The sequence below is a fragment of the Volvox carteri genome (assembly GCF_000143455.1).
Source record: "Volvox carteri f. nagariensis unplaced genomic scaffold VOLCAscaffold_12, whole genome shotgun sequence".
NCBI classification, from domain to species: Eukaryota; Viridiplantae; Chlorophyta; class Chlorophyceae; order Chlamydomonadales; family Volvocaceae; genus Volvox; species Volvox carteri.
In genome coordinates this window covers 57,804-74,208 of record NW_003307555.1, presented here as the reverse complement: position 1 = coordinate 74,208, position 16,405 = coordinate 57,804, and the positions used below count along the sequence as shown (strand labels likewise).

Sequence of the window (16,405 nt, the reverse complement as noted above, 5' to 3'; positions counted from 1 at the left end):
CGGCCCCCCCGGTACGGGGCCAGTGGGGGCGGGGGGCCGAGCAGTAGCGATGGCCTAGGCAGTGGGGGTGAGGGCAGTAGCGGCGGCCAGAGTGACGACGGCGGCGATATCTCCCCCCGGCGGCATCGCGCCAGGCGACAGCCGGTCGAAGGTCGTGCGGAGGGTCGAAGGCGGCTGAGGTGTCATGTGGCGGGTGGAAGAAGAGGTCGGGTCGGGGGGCGTGTGGAGGGGCCGGATGCCTGCGAGGGGGCGGAGGAGGAGGAGGAGGCGGGGGTCCTTCAGGAAACCTCGGAGGAATCTGATCGCCCGGAGTCAGAGGAGGAGGGGGAGGAGCAGGAGGAGGAGGAGCAGGAGGGGGATCTGCAGCCGCAGCAGGAGCCGGGCACGGAGGGCAAAGAGGCGGAGGCTGAGCAGGCAGTAGCTGCAGTAGCAGTAGTTGCAGGTCGTAGCAGCAGCAGGCGGAGGAAAAGGAGCAGCAATGATGATCGCGGTGGTGGAGTTTATCCGGGCCGTAAACGGCTGCGAGGTCCCGGACTTGCTGAAGGCAACCACCCGCAACTACAGCCGCCGCCGCCGCCGCCGCAGCAGCAGCACCCGGAAGGTGGAGGGGGTAGCACTACCCGGTGGGGGTCTGAGCGGCCCCGCCGCTGCCGGCAGCAGAGCTCCCAAGCAGGCGCAGGCCTCGACACTGGCAGCAGCAGTGATAGTAGCAGTAGCAGCAGTAGCAGCAGTAGCAGCAGTAGCAGCAGCAGTAGCAGCAGTAGCGGCGGCAGCGGCGGCAGCGGCGGCAGCGGCGGCAGCGGCTTGGGGCCAAGGGGGCGACGCAAGGGGCGCTCCGCGCCGCCGCTACCCGGGGAGGGGCGGGGCGGGAGGGGGACGAGGAGGGGGCGGGGGAGGAGGGGGGGGGGAGGGGGGAGAGGAGGGGGCGCAGCTTCAGGCTAAGGGCTGTGGGGGGAAAGGGAGGGAGAGGAGGTGGACGGGGGGCCACAGTCCTGTCCGGCAGAGCCAGAGCCAGAGCCAAGGGCGGGGTGGGGGTGGGGGTGGGGGTGGTCGGAGCCGGGGAGCCCTAAGTCGGGATCACGGGGTTGCCGATGGCGTTTGTGAGGTGTGTGTGTATGAGGTGAAGAGAGTGCAGCGGGGAGATATTGTCGTACAACACGTGAGGCCATGGCTACTATAGATTGCCAAGGTACCTGCGCGCGTGTGTGTGTGTGTGTGTGTGTGTGTCTGGATGCGTCTCCCTCGCTGTGGGGGCATGGGGGCCGGGGGTGTTGTAGGTGCCGCATGGGGTCGGTATCACCCGAGTGTGCTCGGGAGTGTTGCTGGATTGGAGGGGAGAGGAAAACCTTGAGACTGCACGTATGTACGTATGTATGTAACGTCGCCCCAGTTTCTGAGTGGCTACACATGGGGCGTCTGCGGGGGCCGTGTGGCTGATGTGTAATGTTGACCCCGGTGTCAACGTTGCGACGGAGGGGGGGGAATGGGGGCCCCCGCTGCGATGCCTTAGCTGCCGTACATTACTTGCGAGCGGACCAGGAACTAAGTTGAGGCGTCGTTGATCCGCTAGATTTGGTTGGATGCTGCTGGTGAGTTGCTGAACCCAACGAATACATTCTGAAATCGGATGGGGTGAATGGATTAGGGTGCCCCTCTCGCAGAGGAGAGCAGGGACTGCCTCGGGAAAGGGGGCCGATGGTGAAGCTTAACCCCCTGTAACAACATCATACAAGCCGAGTATTGATTTCCCGGGGCTGAGGCTCCTTAATCGCTGAGCCGCAGAAAGGAACAAAACCTCCTAGAACCGCAACATCAAAAGAAAGAACCCCCCTAGGGTGGGGGGTTGGCCCCCACGTCCTTCCTCCCTCCTCCGTATCTGGTCCTGTGGGCGGTGAATGGCGCATTTCGTAATGCCACACGTGACACAACGAGTTTTTGTTGTCGCTGAGGTTCGCGGAATGATCTGACATGACACGGCAGGAAAATGATGCTGTGTATTTACCTGGAGATGAGAGTGAGAACTGACGTACATGAAGTACAGAACTGTAATAGTAAAGCAGTATTGTTAAAGCAGTTGTAGTACAACCGTTTCTGAGGGGCCTTGGGGGGTAGGGGCTCCCCTGGAGCAGTAATGGGGTCCCCCTTAGGAGGAGGAGAAGCGGGGGAAGCTCAGGTTGGGAGACTCGGTCGGAAGAATTTCCTAGTCGTTATCATGCTTTCGTAATCCCTTAACTATAGTACTGTGTAGCCGTTACCCTACGCTACCAACCAACTAATTAACTGACTGACGGAACGTCGGCAGCAGCAGCAGTGTTTATGGTAGTCCCTAGTCGGGTGTTGGGCTCATCGTCCTCGCGTGGTGGCGGTGGCGGTGATGGCGGGTGAGAGGGCTTCCGGACCTAGAGCAGTGTTATGACCAAGAAAGGACGAAAAAATCCGTCAGTCGAATTGAGGGGTTCGATAAACGGAGGAGATGTTTTACTCGTCCGCGGGGGGTAGGGGGTCGGCCCCGGGGGGCCCCCGGCAGCCGCAGATCTCAACACAGCTAGTCCGTGGTGGCATCACTCTCTCTCCGGTGGCTTGTAGGATGACGTATGCAACAGTGAGCCAAAGGGGACAGTGAAGCGCGGTCGAGCCAGTCAGCTCCCCGTACGGTCCGTACACTCCCAGTTCCTCTCTCTCTCGCACTGAGCTTCGGAGGTCTCGCTCGGCTCATGCTTTTGCCGCTGTGCTTGGTGATGGGGGGCGCCGGTGCGTGCTCATGTCGGTTCTCGTGTTGCGATAGGGCCCCTGGGGGATGCCGCTCATCATAATCATACAATCATACCCAACAAGTGCAAAGCAACGAGGTGACGGTGTTTTCTATGAGGATGTTCTAAGGATTAGCGCAGGTTGCGAAGGGGGGAGGGGTTCGTGTGCGCGGTTAGGGCGGGGGCGATGAACAGGGCGCCCCACGCCATTCAGCTGGTGGTGCCGCCATCATTAACGTAACAAGCCAAGTGCCGCCATCATTAACGTAACAACCTTTGCATCTGGTCTGCCAGGAACATAGACATTGCATAATTTGTCGATGTATGCAAGTGAGTTTGACCCCTGCGGGCGTTGACCTACGTTCAACACCTGGCATGGCTCAGCTCAAGAAGTTTTAGCCGCTATTTGACTGGTTGTTAGGGCGATCGCAGTTTTCCCGGATTGCATTACTCGCTTCCATAATCGTTACGATCAACGGCGGGCATGAGATGCAAACATCGTGACCACACTTATGTATATACATAAAAATACATAAACCGACAAGTTTAACATACGATCTCCGATGTCAGTTCGGATAATCCGTTGTAATTATGTTTTCGCAAGGATATCTTCACACGTCAAAACATAAGATTCTACATGTTTGACAGTAATTTCTACATGGTTTTGGCGTTATTACCTCATAGCAGTGTGAAGGTACAACATGAAGCGGCGGGCTGCAGTAGCGCGACAACGGAATAACGGACCGCTACGGATCGTCCTCCGAAAAGGGTCTAAAGCCAAGAGTATCTCCTGGCAGCTTGTCACCAAGTCAGTGCCAGGAGGTTCCTACATCCCTCCTTGGGCTGTGCCGCCTAGCCTTTGGCGCTCGTTACACGTTATCAACTTTATCGGGCAACGCCGGCCAGAAGGAAGCAATTTCAATATCATAATTACAGTAGCACATATTTAGGGATTGAGTAGTCTCAGCTTGATACACCACGAGCTCTGTGCACTGCTCATCTTTCTCCCACTCTCATAGCGGTAGGGTGTCAGAAATATCCCCCTATCAGCTATATTTCAACTTGATGCATAGATAGGTTTTTGGGCCTGGGCCAGCCTCATTGGTTTAGACAGTCACAAAGCTGCCCTGTCGCAGCTGACAGTTACCCGGCCTCCGTCACCGTTTCACACGAATTTCTCACAGATTCATTAATCTAGAAATAATCATGCGGAGCTTCACAATCCTCCCGCTTCTATGCATTTGCTTCTTCATCGGGAATGTCGTGGACGGCCGGCGGTGGGTACTATATGTCACTTAGTAAGGGACAAGCAGGAGAGCCACACTCGAGAAATTATGTTGATTCATATCTGCGAATGCGTGGCTGATCATCAAGTTTTATAACCTTGAATGTCGCTTTCCGTTAAACCAGGGCCGTTTCATCTAGGTTAACCTGCGATCATGTGTAGAACATGAATATTGCCTTTTAGAAGCATAACCCATTGATTCATTAATGAATGAGAGAATGCAACTTAAGCCGAGAAGGCGTTTCACTGTTTTGGCCATCCGTAGCCATTTCCATGGACCACCCTTAATCCACGCGACCGCTCCTACGCTTGCTATCGACAGCTTACTTGTTCAGCATCTGACACCCCAACATCCAAACTTCCACGCAATCGTCCAACCAATCATCCGCCCACCATCAACCCATTTCCCGGCTCCACCCGCAGGACCCTCTTCCAGCCGTCCTTTGGCAACGTCTTCCCCAACTACCCCTGCCAAACAGACGCCAGCCTGAGCCCCTTTAAGCTGGAGCCCTTGTACACCACCTCCCCCTCGGCCAATGGACAGCGCATTTGCTTCACCGTCGCCCCCGTTCAGCGCTGCCCCGCGGAGGAGCCCTGCTGCAGCCAGGCCGACTTTTACAAACTGGAAATCCGGGTTCGGCCTACTTGCCGCCGGGCCATACGATCTGTAACCGTGAACGGCCTTCCCGCGCCCACCCCCACCTTCGAGGTGTACGGCCTCGCCCGTGACATGGCCCTTTTCAAGCTGCCCCGCCTCAACCTGACCACCACTAATGCCACCGGCGCCAAGATTTGCATCACGCTTCGGGATCCATGTCCCAACATGGCGGCTCTCTGCCCGGAGGGTGACGGCAGCTGCACCTATGCAGTCGGTCAGTCGGCCATTCCGCACAAGTGCTGCCCGGTCAACAAGCTGAGTCTGCCGCCGCCGCCGCCCCCCGCCGTACCGCTCATTCCCGGCGTCAGCATCCCTCCCCCGCCACCGCCCCCACCGCCCAAGGCGCATGTCAGGGCCGCCGCTGCCATCACCGGCAGCAGCAGCGCCAGCAGCAGCAGCTCTGCTCAGTCCCGGCGTCCGGCGCCGTACACGGGAACCTTTCCGTACACCAGGTGAGAAACATGGGATTTTCCTCCGCACAATTTCCACTTTTGTGCTTCATCTCCCTCTGCAGCTAACCACTAACCGAGCTCCGCTGCATTGCTAAGCATGTTGAGCTTGAGGTTCGCGGATTTGGGGTGTAGCCGTCGTTAAGAGCTGTCCAAAGCCGGCTTAACTTGGTTGTTATGACGCCGCGAGCTGAAAGCCATATTGAGCCCACTGCCAACACTGCTGGCCTAAATTCTGCACTTATCCGCAGCCCTCACACCGTTCAGACCGCAGCCCTCACACCCCTCCCCGCAGCTCGTGAGGTTCCTCAAGACCCCCCCTAATCTCCGCCGCCTTACCTCGGGCCCTCGCGCCCTCCCTTTACGCCCTCTGATGCCCCTCAGCAACTGCAACCAAACCAGCGGCCTGATGCCCTTTCGCCTAGCTGCACCCGTACTCAGTCGTACAATTTCTGGTGGTAATGTGTACTGCTTTTCACTGGAGTCCTCCACCTGCGCCGACCCCTCGTCTTCCTGTTGCTCGTCCAATCTGCTTCGAGTTGACTGGTGGAGCTATGACACATGCCGAGGCAGTGTCAGGGCCTACGTCGACAAGGTGTCGTACCCGGTACGTACATATGTATATATGTATGCAGAACCGGAGGTGTTCCGAGCTAGGATGGAAGGGATGTGGGGACTGAGGGGAAGGGGGGGGGGTAGGACGCCTCTCGTGTTTTGTTCATGATGTCGAAATCTTCACCCCCCCATTTCAAACTTCCATACCCCTGTGCCCCACCGTGCTGTGTTTAGGTCCGCTCCCTGCCCTCCCCGGTGTCATGCTCTTCTCCCCCTCGCCCCTCGCTACACACACATACACACACGCCCACGCAGGTCACCTGGGACCAGGGTGGCACATTCCGACTGACCAAGCTCAACTACTCGCGGGATGAGGTGGCCTCCCGACCCAAGCAGCTCTGCATTGAGCTGCGTAAGGACGGACCCTGCGACACCCTGGGCAGGTTTTGCCGACTGGGGGAGAGCTCCGGCAGCTGCACCTACGCGCTCTATGACGGCGCACAGACCTGCTGCCCCACGGGCGCCACACCGGGCTCTTCTAGGTAGCGGCTGAACCACCCGCCGCCGCCGCCAGCACCTGCACATGTCTGTGTTTAATAAGGAAACCCCAGGACCCCGTCCAGCGTTCGGTACTTTGGGAGGATCTATTGCTCCCCATGTAAGAGAGGGGGGGAGACAGAGGGGACAACGGACGGTTCTCCGGTTGCAGGAATATACGATACCCTGGTGGCATGGTTTTGCTGTGTGCCGTACGGGATAGATTTTGAGAGACTCAAGCCATCTGTGGTGAGCTGAAGCATTTGATCAGATGTTGCCTGTTTATATGTGCGCCTTTGCTGTGTATATTTCCCTATATACTGGGTCGCACCTGACGGGGTGGCGGGCAGCCGCGGGGGGTGGGGGGGAACTAGTAACTGGATAGCTAGCTGAGGATGATAGCGGGCGTCGTGCCGGGCGTTTGAGGGTCTGCCGTACACATGCAGCTGATTGTGCGCGTGCCATACGGCTAGGGTTTGGGGTTTTTATTCCTTCCCCTTCCTTTCCCTTCATCGTCCTCCTTCCAGCAATCTTGTTGCACCTGTACGACATCTTAAATGACAAATAGGATTGGTTGTACTGGGAAGCTTGGATTTTACCCAGGGCCGTACGACGCAGCAGCTAGGTGGGAGCTCTTGAGCCGTTTTTAGGGGTCGGTCGCAGGACATTTATGACAGCGCCGGCGGGAAGGAGTACGACACTCCCCCCCTCTTAGACGATTTTTTAAGTCCCCCTTGTCACCGTCTAGGGGGAGATGATGCATGACTGTTTCCCGTACCTGTACGTGATCCGTACCTAGTGTCCGATTGTCGGAATCTTATAATTACATATGTTCTTTATATTTCAGGCCCAATTCATTATTTGGCGCTTTTGCGACAAATTAGGATATTGGCGCGATGACAGGTTCAAAATTGGCCTCTAATTAAGCTTTGTACGAAGGCCGTAGTAGGTCGTGCTGGCTGATGGCGGCGGTAGCTGAAGGGGTATAGCGCACATGGTAACTGGCCGCTGCGTGCCGCCCGTGTTTTAGGGCTGTGCTTGGAGAAAGCACCGGTGTGCCTGTGTGTCTGGGGTCTGGGGTGGGCTGGGGAGGGCGTCTCAGCCGCAATGCTGCAACCCTCGGCCCGCTCGGTCTAGTGCCCGCGTCGAATTGGGTTGAAAAAGCTCATTGGCGCCGTACATCTCGTACAGGTCAAATGAAGTGCCGTACGGCTGCGTGCGCCTTGTGACGGGTCCCCCTCTGCCTTCCCTGGGGAGTGGCCCCGGGGGTTACTGCTGTCTCGGTGTAACGACCAGTGGCGCCTGGTTTTACTTGTCAATGCAGTAATCGTAATCGCTTCTATCACAGCGAGAGCCCCAGATAGACCCCGAGAGATTAAATACCCCAGCCATCATGGGCCACAACGGACTGCCGTACACTGCACTACTGGGATCCTTAACAAGAGAACGCGCACCTTGAGCAGCAATACAGCAATACACCCAGAAGCCCGTGAAGGTGATACTCATGTGCTATGTGGGGTCTGATAATCAGAGCGGATGCCTCTATGCGTGACTGTGCCCTAGTTGAGTGTGTGGAGCGGGGGGCAGTCGGGGCCAGAAAGGCGAAGAGGAGCCCCTCGTCTCACTCGTCAGCTGGCTGAGTGGCCTTCCTATTGAGAACTGCCGGACCCTTTGCCACCTGTGTGCGTGTGTGTGATAAGATGAGCCTCCCAGCACGAACACACACGCACAGGCGCCCTCGCACCCCAGCTCCAGCAGTTTGGAACTTTTGGACGCCGACACTTGGGTTTCCCTTCTTGTCTTGGCGTCATATAACCCCCCCAGATCCATCCAGCTGCATTACAGCTCATCCGTTCCCTATTTCCTATTAGCTCCCAGACTTTAAAAACATCTGCCACCCTCGGGAGCGAAAGCCGTTGGCAAAGGAAAAGTGCAGAAAGGAAAAAGTCCCGGCAGGTTTCGGAGCGTTTTGCGCGCATATAAATGTTGCGTTAAACGTTATAGATATATCCTTCACGCAATCTTTCGCTCCCCCCTCCCGCAAAGCTCCCAACTCCCCAACTGGAAGCCTTTCACCTCACCCGGGCATTCGGGGTTCATGCGGCATCCAAGCAGGCAGCGGAGCAGCAACCAGTACTGCAGGCTCCCGAGTCCTGACTGGCCGCCTTCCCCCTCCAAGTCCTCCTCTCTCGGAAAGCCGTAAGCCCCCCCCCAGCTAAGACCACCAAACAGAGACGCCCGCACCATGGCATCCATCCGCCTAGAAGGAGGCAGCACAGGGCCCCCAGCCAGCCAGCCAGCCAGCCAGCCAGCCAGGGCTCCTCCACCGTCCTTATCCCAGTCTGCTGTATCACTGACGTGCAACCTCCACCTCCATCACCTCCACCAGCACGTTCACCGTCCTCTACCGTACACGCCACCACTACCACCACCACCACCACCACCAGCACCACCACCAGCAGGTCAACTGGGGAAGCCCCCGTGGAGGAGTAGGACGCACCGGGGGTGGGGTGGGGAGCGCATCATCGGACAAACATTCGGCACTCGGCCAACGCAAGCAGCCACTCATTGCCTCTCCCGCGGTCTCCCCTCCTGCCGCTGTCCCTGCGGCCGCTGCTGCCATGGGCCCCCCTGCCGCTGCTCCTGGGGCGGCCGCCGCCGCTGCTGCTGCTGGTGCGGCTGCTGCTGGTAATGGTGGCCCTGCTCCCGTGCAGCCTGACGCCCCACGGGTTCCTCTCCGGCCGCCGCCGACTGCGACGAGGACGGCGGTGCGGGCCCCCCCGGCCTCGCAGCTGCTCCTCGAGGTCCCCCCAACGTCCCGCTCCGGATCAGCTGCCAGGCAAGTAACCCGTCCTCCATCTCTATGGCCGCGTCGAGAGCGGCACTTAGCTGCTTACGGGCCTGGGGGTACGGGAGGGGCGGATGTGGCGGTGAGTGGAGGAACCCTAAAACCCTAAAACAACTAACGGGTAAAGGGAGGATGCAGCGGGGGGAGGGGGAAACGGCCACAGACTTTCAGAGCTCTCAGAGGCAGAGCCCGCGACCTGCCCAGATGCGGTTTCACTGTCCAAGGTTGTGAGGGTGGATCTTAGTGAGGGGTGGTGAGGTGGAGGGGGGCCGGTTGAGGGCAGCAACGATTGAGGGCCGCAACGCATTACGCAATGCACATATGGACACACGGATAACAGTGAATACACGAAACCACCTGCTTACGTGTCTGTGGCGCACGTGCGCACATTGATTTCCAACCTAACCACCATATGCTCTCCTCCTCCTCCTCCTCCTCCTCCTCCCGTGGTCCTGATTACTCTCCTCGTCCTAACGGCTGCGTTACACCCCCACCCCCATCCCTACCTCTTCCTGCTGCACCCGGGCGGCCTCCAAAAGCTCCTGTCTCGCCGCCGCCGGAGAGCTCCCCACCCATCCCTCACCCTCCGAAACCCCAGGCAAGGTGGAAGGGGAGGTGGCGGCCGCCAGTGCTGCTTGTCGTTCCGCCACTCGCTGTCGAATCAGCTCCACCATGTTCCAAGACTGGAGATATGGGGTAGAAGGCGGGGAAAGGAAGTGACGGCACAGGAAATGATGTTGGGGGACGATACACTGGCGATGGAAGTGCGGGAGTCGTGTCCCCTCGCCCCACACCGAGCTTAACCTCAGGCCCAGCCACACACGTGCTAAAGTACCGATCATCGCCCCCCCCATCACTGCGGCGGCGGCAGGGGCCCCTGTGGGGGCAAGGCACATGCTGGTGTTGAGATGTGTGAGATGGGATGACGAAATGGGCGGGATGTTATGGCGTCCAATTGTGATAGCTGGCAGGTGTCAGGCGTGGCGCGTGGGGGCTGGTTGTGATGGGACGCGCGATGTAGTCCCGAGCACCCATCCCGTGATGGCGCCCTGCCCTGCTTTGCCCTGCCCTGCTTTGCCCCACACTTGAGCGCTTTCCTTTTATCTCTCCCGTGTCTGCGGGTGCCACGTCCCTCCCCCGGCCATTCTACCCTCTCCCTTCTACCCCATCACTGCATCTGAGCTCTGAGAATACGAACTTGCGCCCCCAAGTACTTCATGTGCGTTTGCCGACGGACAGTTGCGTATCCGAGGGAATATCGCTTATAACTCTGTATAATGTGTATAATGCTTGCTTGTATGTATGTATGTATGTATTATGTATGTATGTATGTATGTATGTATGTATGTATGTATGTATGTATTATGTATGTATGTATGTATGTATGTATGTATGTATGTATGTATGTATGTATGTATGTATGTATGTATGTATGTACGTATGGTAGAAAGGAGCATGTCTGTGTGTACGTGCGTTGCGTCTTTAGGTCGCTCGCCGGGGGCTTTTGCATCCGCAGGAGCTGTGGCGGGCTGCATCCGTACCGTGTGGTATTCCACCGTACGTGGGGCCTCGCTGAGTTGCGGCGGAGTTGCTCTCCAGGGGGGAGGGGGCTGTGTGGTGGGCAGGATGGCAGCCGCTGGGTTCGAGTTCAGGTCGCGTCTGCGTACGCTGTCTTTGTCCTTACTTACCTTACCCCCCTGAGCGTCCCGCACCCCACCCTCACCTCACCTTTAGGGGTGTGACGTGGCGCAGCGGTGTCCCCGCCTCCGCCTTCGCCTTCAGCCGTAGGGCGCCTCGGATCTGGGCCACGTGGGACATGGGCAACGCCACGTGCGCCGCTACCAACGCCGGCACGTCGTACAGCTCCGCCACGGCGTCTGTGATAAGGCCCAGCTCGTGGTGGTAGCATATCAGGATGCCGGCGGGCAACCGCTGCCGTGCCGCCTCCATCTGCCGCGGATACATCAGCACCGGCTGGGAGGCCTTGCTGATATTCTTGGTGGAGAACGGCAGCAGACCCGCCGCAGGGGCTAGCTGCGCTGACAACGGCATCTGCGCGGGTGACCCAGATCCCCGTTGGGAGCCGGGATGGGGGCGCAGGCTGAACATGTCCGTACGGAGGTGCAGGCGGATGCGGCGATGGGGGAAGAGAGCCACGTCGTACATGTCCTCTGGTTCGGGCTGTTCCGGTGTCCAGACAAAGTCGTACGGACGTAGCCGGTCGCGACGCTGGACCAGTTCGAAGCCGTCGACGATGCCGAGATTGCGGACAACCTTGGAGAGGTCGATGGACAGGCGGGTGGGGCGCAGCAGGCAGAAGGGCAAGCCGTTGAGGACATCGCGTTTGAGCGAGCCGAAAAAGACGCAGCTGTAGTTGAAGAAGTTGGGGTATTGTGCCATCGCAGCAGCTTTCATGGGCATCAGCTCCCATGGCTGTGGATTCTGGTTCGGCAGGATGTAGGTTGGCACATCGCTGCGGGGGAGCTGGACTGCGAGGCCCTTGTCGGCGAAATGCTCTCCGGGGAATGCGCTGCGCAAAATGCCCGTCGCACGGCTAAGAGTCGTCGTGGTTTGATGGATCTTGCTAACCAGAGGGTCGAGAAGCGGTGCCGCCATATCGTATTGTCAAGTGGAGGAGCCCTGCGTCCGTGCCTTCGTGTGATGCTATTTGCACGTCGAGCATAAAAACTGCTACGCAGTGTCACGCCATGGCTCAGTGATCTATTGCTTAAAAAAATATTTTGTGGCTTTTGACACAAGCTCAAGTTCAGCCTTAAAGTTGAAGGCCGGATGCGGCAGCGCAGCAGCAGGTTAACGTGACATATGGAACGGCAGAAGAGAGTTACGTAAAGCACAGTATAATAAACATGGCAGATTTGCCACCGGTTGTGACAGCGGTTTGTACGGCAATGTTTTTGGGAAATCGAGGGTTGGGCGAAGGACTACATTCATTAGCTATGAACGTGTTCTCATCGGTATGGGCGAACGTTTCCCGTGGAGGGCAGACATGGATGCGGGGAGGAGTACATGGGAGACTCTGCGAGTTCTGCGGGGCCGAGACAAGATTTTGAGAAATATTTTGCTTTCTTTTGAGGAATGCATAAGCTGAAGAAAGCTTCGAGTAAGTGTATTTATGCTGGTCGCGCGGCAGGCTTGGTGAATGTCAAGGACGTCAAGAGTCCAGCGTCGCGGTAAGTGTTTCCTATGTTCGGCAAGTATGCCTACCCGTAGAGATATAAATAAATCATTTATGAATTATAGTACTTGTTTTTGCTTTACGCCGAGCTTCGGGATACGTAAGATGTAAATTTTAAGACGTATTACAGTAATAACGCCGCGAATGACTATGTTGGATTGTTTACAAATTTGTCTATTTGTTTTCTTTTATGCATATGCAAGGATAACATTTGCCAGTCGCTTACCTCCTAAAGTCTCCTCTGTTTCCTTGCGCACCTCATCGTCCATTCATGGAAAAATCGGGACGACGAACGCCGCATTAATTTGGAATCTGTTTTTTGACTTCGAGTCATCAATTACTGTAATAGATAAAGATAATGAATTGATAATTGCCCTCAGACTCAGACGTATCGTTTTCTCCGGAAGCACCTCCGGTACGACCCTGGGCATACATGCGGCGAGTCTCCAGCACGCAACAGAATAAGGGTATCGCCATTGGTGTCGAACAGTTTATGAACAGGCAACAAGTCCGCGGCAATTCGGGATTTCGTGCAACATCCAGCGCGCATCGCGTCCGTTCCTGGCTGTTTGTGTTGGCCGCATCCTTCCTAGGCTTCGGGTGCGTCATCGCCCTCTGGACGTGGCTTCCACCCAGTACTCTCCTCGGCGTGACCGCACAGGCTCAGGCTCAACAGGCGCAGGAAAATAGTGCGCATGCACATTCTGCTACCCACACCCAGACCCGCGGAAACAGCGGTTCTCTCGATGTAGGTTTCTCCTTCGACCTATCGCAACCCGGAAGTAATAGTCGTAGCTCCGCATCTCCCGCCAAGTCAACTACGGGTTCGCAGTCAATTGCTACCGGGTCCTATTTGGTGAAACAGGCCCAGCAGCAGCTCCAGCAGCAGAAACAACAGCAGCATCAGCGACAGCATCATAATCAACGCACAACTGGGCGAGGCAGCTTTCGCGGTGGATCCAGCGATAACGTCATCAGTAGCGCCAACATCATGACATCATCAGCTGCGACCCAACAGCAGCAGCAACAGCAGCAGCAGCACCAACACCAGCTACATGCTGTCCCCCCTTCTGCTCAAATAGTAGTGGTCGGTGGCGGCCTGGCGGGACTTGTGGCTGCGCTGCAGGCCGCAGAGTGCCTGGAGGAGGCGGCAGCGGCCTCCGCCGCCAGCGCCGCCAGCGGCGGTGGAGCTGTGTCCGCTACACCCGCCAATACCTCCTCCTCCTGCCTTCCCGTACTGTGCGGCGCCTCCGCCGCCGCCGCCCTTTCGGCCGCCGTGTCGACTCCCTCCTATTCGGTTGACGTGTTGCTGGTTGAGAAGATGCCCAAGCTGGGCGGCAACAGCGCGAAGGCCTCCTCCGGTATCAATGCGCTCCACCCGGAGGGGGGGGACAGGCCTGATGTGTTTGTGCGGGATGTGGAGGTGTCGGGGGGCGGGGCCAGCAGGCCTGAGCTGGTGGAGGAGCTGGTGGTGAGGAGAGGGGGAAGGGGGGAAAGAGGGGGAGAGGGGTTACGGTGATAAGGGAAGGGCCCGCTGGATGCGCGGCAGAGCAGGGGGAAGGCGAGGGGGAGGAGGAGAGCGATATCAACCTGAAGTGGGGTCCCTAAGGGATTCCTACCCGAACCCCCCCAAAGCCCCCACACATCTTACAGTCCTTCCGTCAAGCTCCTTCCCCTCCCCCCTCCCATTCCCCTCCCCCCTGCCCTCCACCACAGCTCAGCAGCCCTGCCGCCCTGGGCTTCCTGAGCGCCCACGGTGTGACCTCTCTGGGGGGGGTCACCCGCCTGGGGGGCCACTCGGTAGCCAGGTGGGGGGAGAGGGGGAGGGAGCTGGTGGGTTAGCTGGTGGGTTGGGACGGGAGTGATGTGTGGCAAGTGACGGGTTGAGACGGGGTTTCGTAGCCGGGTGGGGATTCCCACCCCGAGGGGGGGGGGAAGCGCCGGGGGCAGGGTGAAATAAAGGCCAACGATTCAATGGGCGGAGGAGCTCTGGATGAGTCGGTTGGTTAGTTGGATGGTTGTAGTTGGTGGTTGCGTACTTTAAAGACCAGACAGTGGCCCCCACCCCACCATGGCGTGGCATGACGTGATGTGACAGGCTGTCTTAGGTGCATTTACCTCGTCACATTTTCTCCCCCCCGTTACACACGTCGTCTCTACCCTTTTCTCCATCAACCTAACTCCATCCCCGCACTCCACCCCCCACCTCCCCCTACATACATGCATACATACACACATACACACATGCATGCACACAAACACAGGACCCGCACCGTGTCCGGGGGCGCCAACGTGGGCTGGGTGATCATGTCCTCACTCATCGAGGCGGTCGGGAAGCATCCGAGGATACGAGTAAGCGGGGTTGGGGGTTGGGAGGTGTGGGGTGGGGATCAGGCCGTAGGGGGGGCCTGCGGACCGTTAGCACTGGCTGGGCGGGCGGTTGGGCGGTGGGCGGGGATCCCCTCCCCCCCTCAAACCGCACGGTTGACGTTTTGCTCCCACGTCGCATATGGTGATGACCCCTCCCACATGCAGAGGACAAAGATATTGGTGACTGTTTTGGCTGTTGACGGGGCGGGTGTTACATTGTGTGGGCAAAGCTCGTCCTGAGAAGGGACGACTACCACCGCGCAGGGCCCTGACCGGGCTGAAACACAGCAGCTGCGCAGGGGCGGGTGTGTGGCTCCACTTCCGTCTGCCCCGCCGAGTGCGCCCCCCTCCCTCCCTCCCTCCCTCCCTCCCTCCCTCCCTCACGCCTGGGTGGTCTCACAGCCGCTGGCTAAGATTTACAAGTTCCACATGAATGCGCGGGTCCATTAAAACCGGGGACCCCAAGGACAATCGTATTTGATAATTACTTTTACTTTTGCCGCGAACTGATAGTCCTGTGAGGCGGTTTGATGCTGCCGTCCAGTCACCCGAAAATCCATAGAACAGAGGGTTAAGCAATCACCACCGATCCAGAGTGCAAACCCTAAGTCCGACGACTGTGATTATACCTCCATACCTCAGCAGGTAGCCATAACCTCATGCTCCTGGTCAATGTTGGGGTTGAAGGTCAGGGGTCTGCCTCGGAAAGCACCTGTGCAGAAGGCTGCAAGCCGGGCTAAGTGAGATCGGCGGGGGGGGTGCCACACACCTCAGCGGCTGTTGCGACCGTTGTGACGCACTTCCCGAATGACCTGGGGCAGCTGTGTGGCTGCTTTGGCCACAACACCATTAACATCATCATCACAATCATCATCATTACCATTATCGTCATCATCACCATCATCATCATGGTTGTGATTTCCACCCTACCCCCTCATCCAACCCCATTCAGGTCCTGGAGGGTCATGCACTGCACCGTATAATCACAACAACTGAAACAACTGCCAACGGGGGATTAACCGCAACCACCATCTCAGCCGACTCGGTGGCGGTAACAGCGGTGGAGCTGGTTGCAGCAGGAGGCCCGGATGGCCGTGTGATCAGCAGTGGCGGGGGGTCGACATCAGGGGATAACTCCACCCTCTCTTCCCCCCCAATAAGGCCCACCTCCACCTCCACCTCCACTCATGTGGTGGTGGTGGCATGTGGGGCACTGGTACTGGCGACGGGGGGGTTCGCTGCCAACAAGGAACTGATTAGGGTGAGGGGTGGGCTGGGAGGGGGAAGTGTACGGATGGAAGATAAGCCCCCGCATACCCCAGACGCCACACCTCATCTCTGAAATTCCGGACACTTTACCTCGATCCCCCTCTCTCCCCCTCCCCCTCTCTGGTACACTCTTGCCCTGGCAGCACCTCCACTCGTTCGTGGTTCGTCTTTCCCCTCCCCTCCCCTGCCTCTCCCCCTCCCCTCCCCTTTATCTTCCCCTGTCTATCTTTGGTATCTGTTCCATTCGCCAGTGGTTCGTCTTACCTCCCTCCCTCTCACCACCTCCCCCTGTCCTCTCCCAGTCAGTGGCTCCTGAGGCTGCCGACCTCGCCACCACCAACGGGCCCTGGGCCCGCGGGGAGAGTCTGTCACTGGCCGCCGCTGCGGGGGCGGCGCTGGTGGGGCTGGAGGACGTGCAGGTGCACCCCACGGGGTTTGTGGACCCGAGAGAGCCGGAGGCTGGGACCAAGGTGGGGTGGGGGGAGGTG

General features: G+C 58.3%; 3 protein-coding genes across 3 annotated transcripts in view; 2 read left to right on the top strand and 1 right to left on the bottom strand.

The window, feature by feature from the left end:
* Positions 1-4,514: 4,514 nt before the first annotated feature.
* VOLCADRAFT_116986 (uncharacterized protein) lies at positions 4,515-6,243 on the top strand (the record flags this gene model as incomplete). Its single annotated transcript, XM_002948964.1, has 4 exons — positions 4,515-4,669; positions 4,745-5,145; positions 5,527-5,749; positions 6,013-6,243. Coding segments are annotated over 4 exons (1,008 nt in total), but the record flags the coding sequence as incomplete, so codon positions are not given.
* A 214-nt stretch (positions 6,244-6,457) lies between these two features.
* VOLCADRAFT_104092 (uncharacterized protein) lies at positions 6,458-11,698 on the bottom strand (the record flags this gene model as incomplete). The annotated part of the gene is made up of 7 exons (XM_002948861.1): positions 6,458-7,483; positions 7,689-7,793; positions 7,860-7,912; positions 8,962-9,135; positions 9,589-9,765; positions 10,624-10,675; positions 10,806-11,698. 7 exons carry the CDS (start codon positions 11,696-11,698, stop codon positions 7,333-7,335), a joined length of 1,605 nt encoding a protein of 534 aa, XP_002948907.1. The 3' UTR covers positions 6,458-7,332.
* Positions 11,699-12,711: 1,013 nt separating this feature from the next.
* VOLCADRAFT_116982 (uncharacterized protein) overlaps positions 12,712-16,405 on the top strand; it is a gene marked incomplete at both ends in the record, with an annotated part of 11,538 nt that continues 7,844 nt past the window's right edge. Inside the window, 6 exons of the mRNA XM_002948963.1 lie at positions 12,712-13,749; positions 13,995-14,086; positions 14,543-14,630; positions 15,051-15,089; positions 15,601-15,909; positions 16,220-16,387. Coding sequence (XP_002949009.1) covers positions 12,712-13,749; positions 13,995-14,086; positions 14,543-14,630; positions 15,051-15,089; positions 15,601-15,909; positions 16,220-16,387 — 1,734 coding nt within the window. The remainder of the gene's footprint in view (positions 13,750-13,994; positions 14,087-14,542; positions 14,631-15,050; positions 15,090-15,600; positions 15,910-16,219; positions 16,388-16,405) is intronic.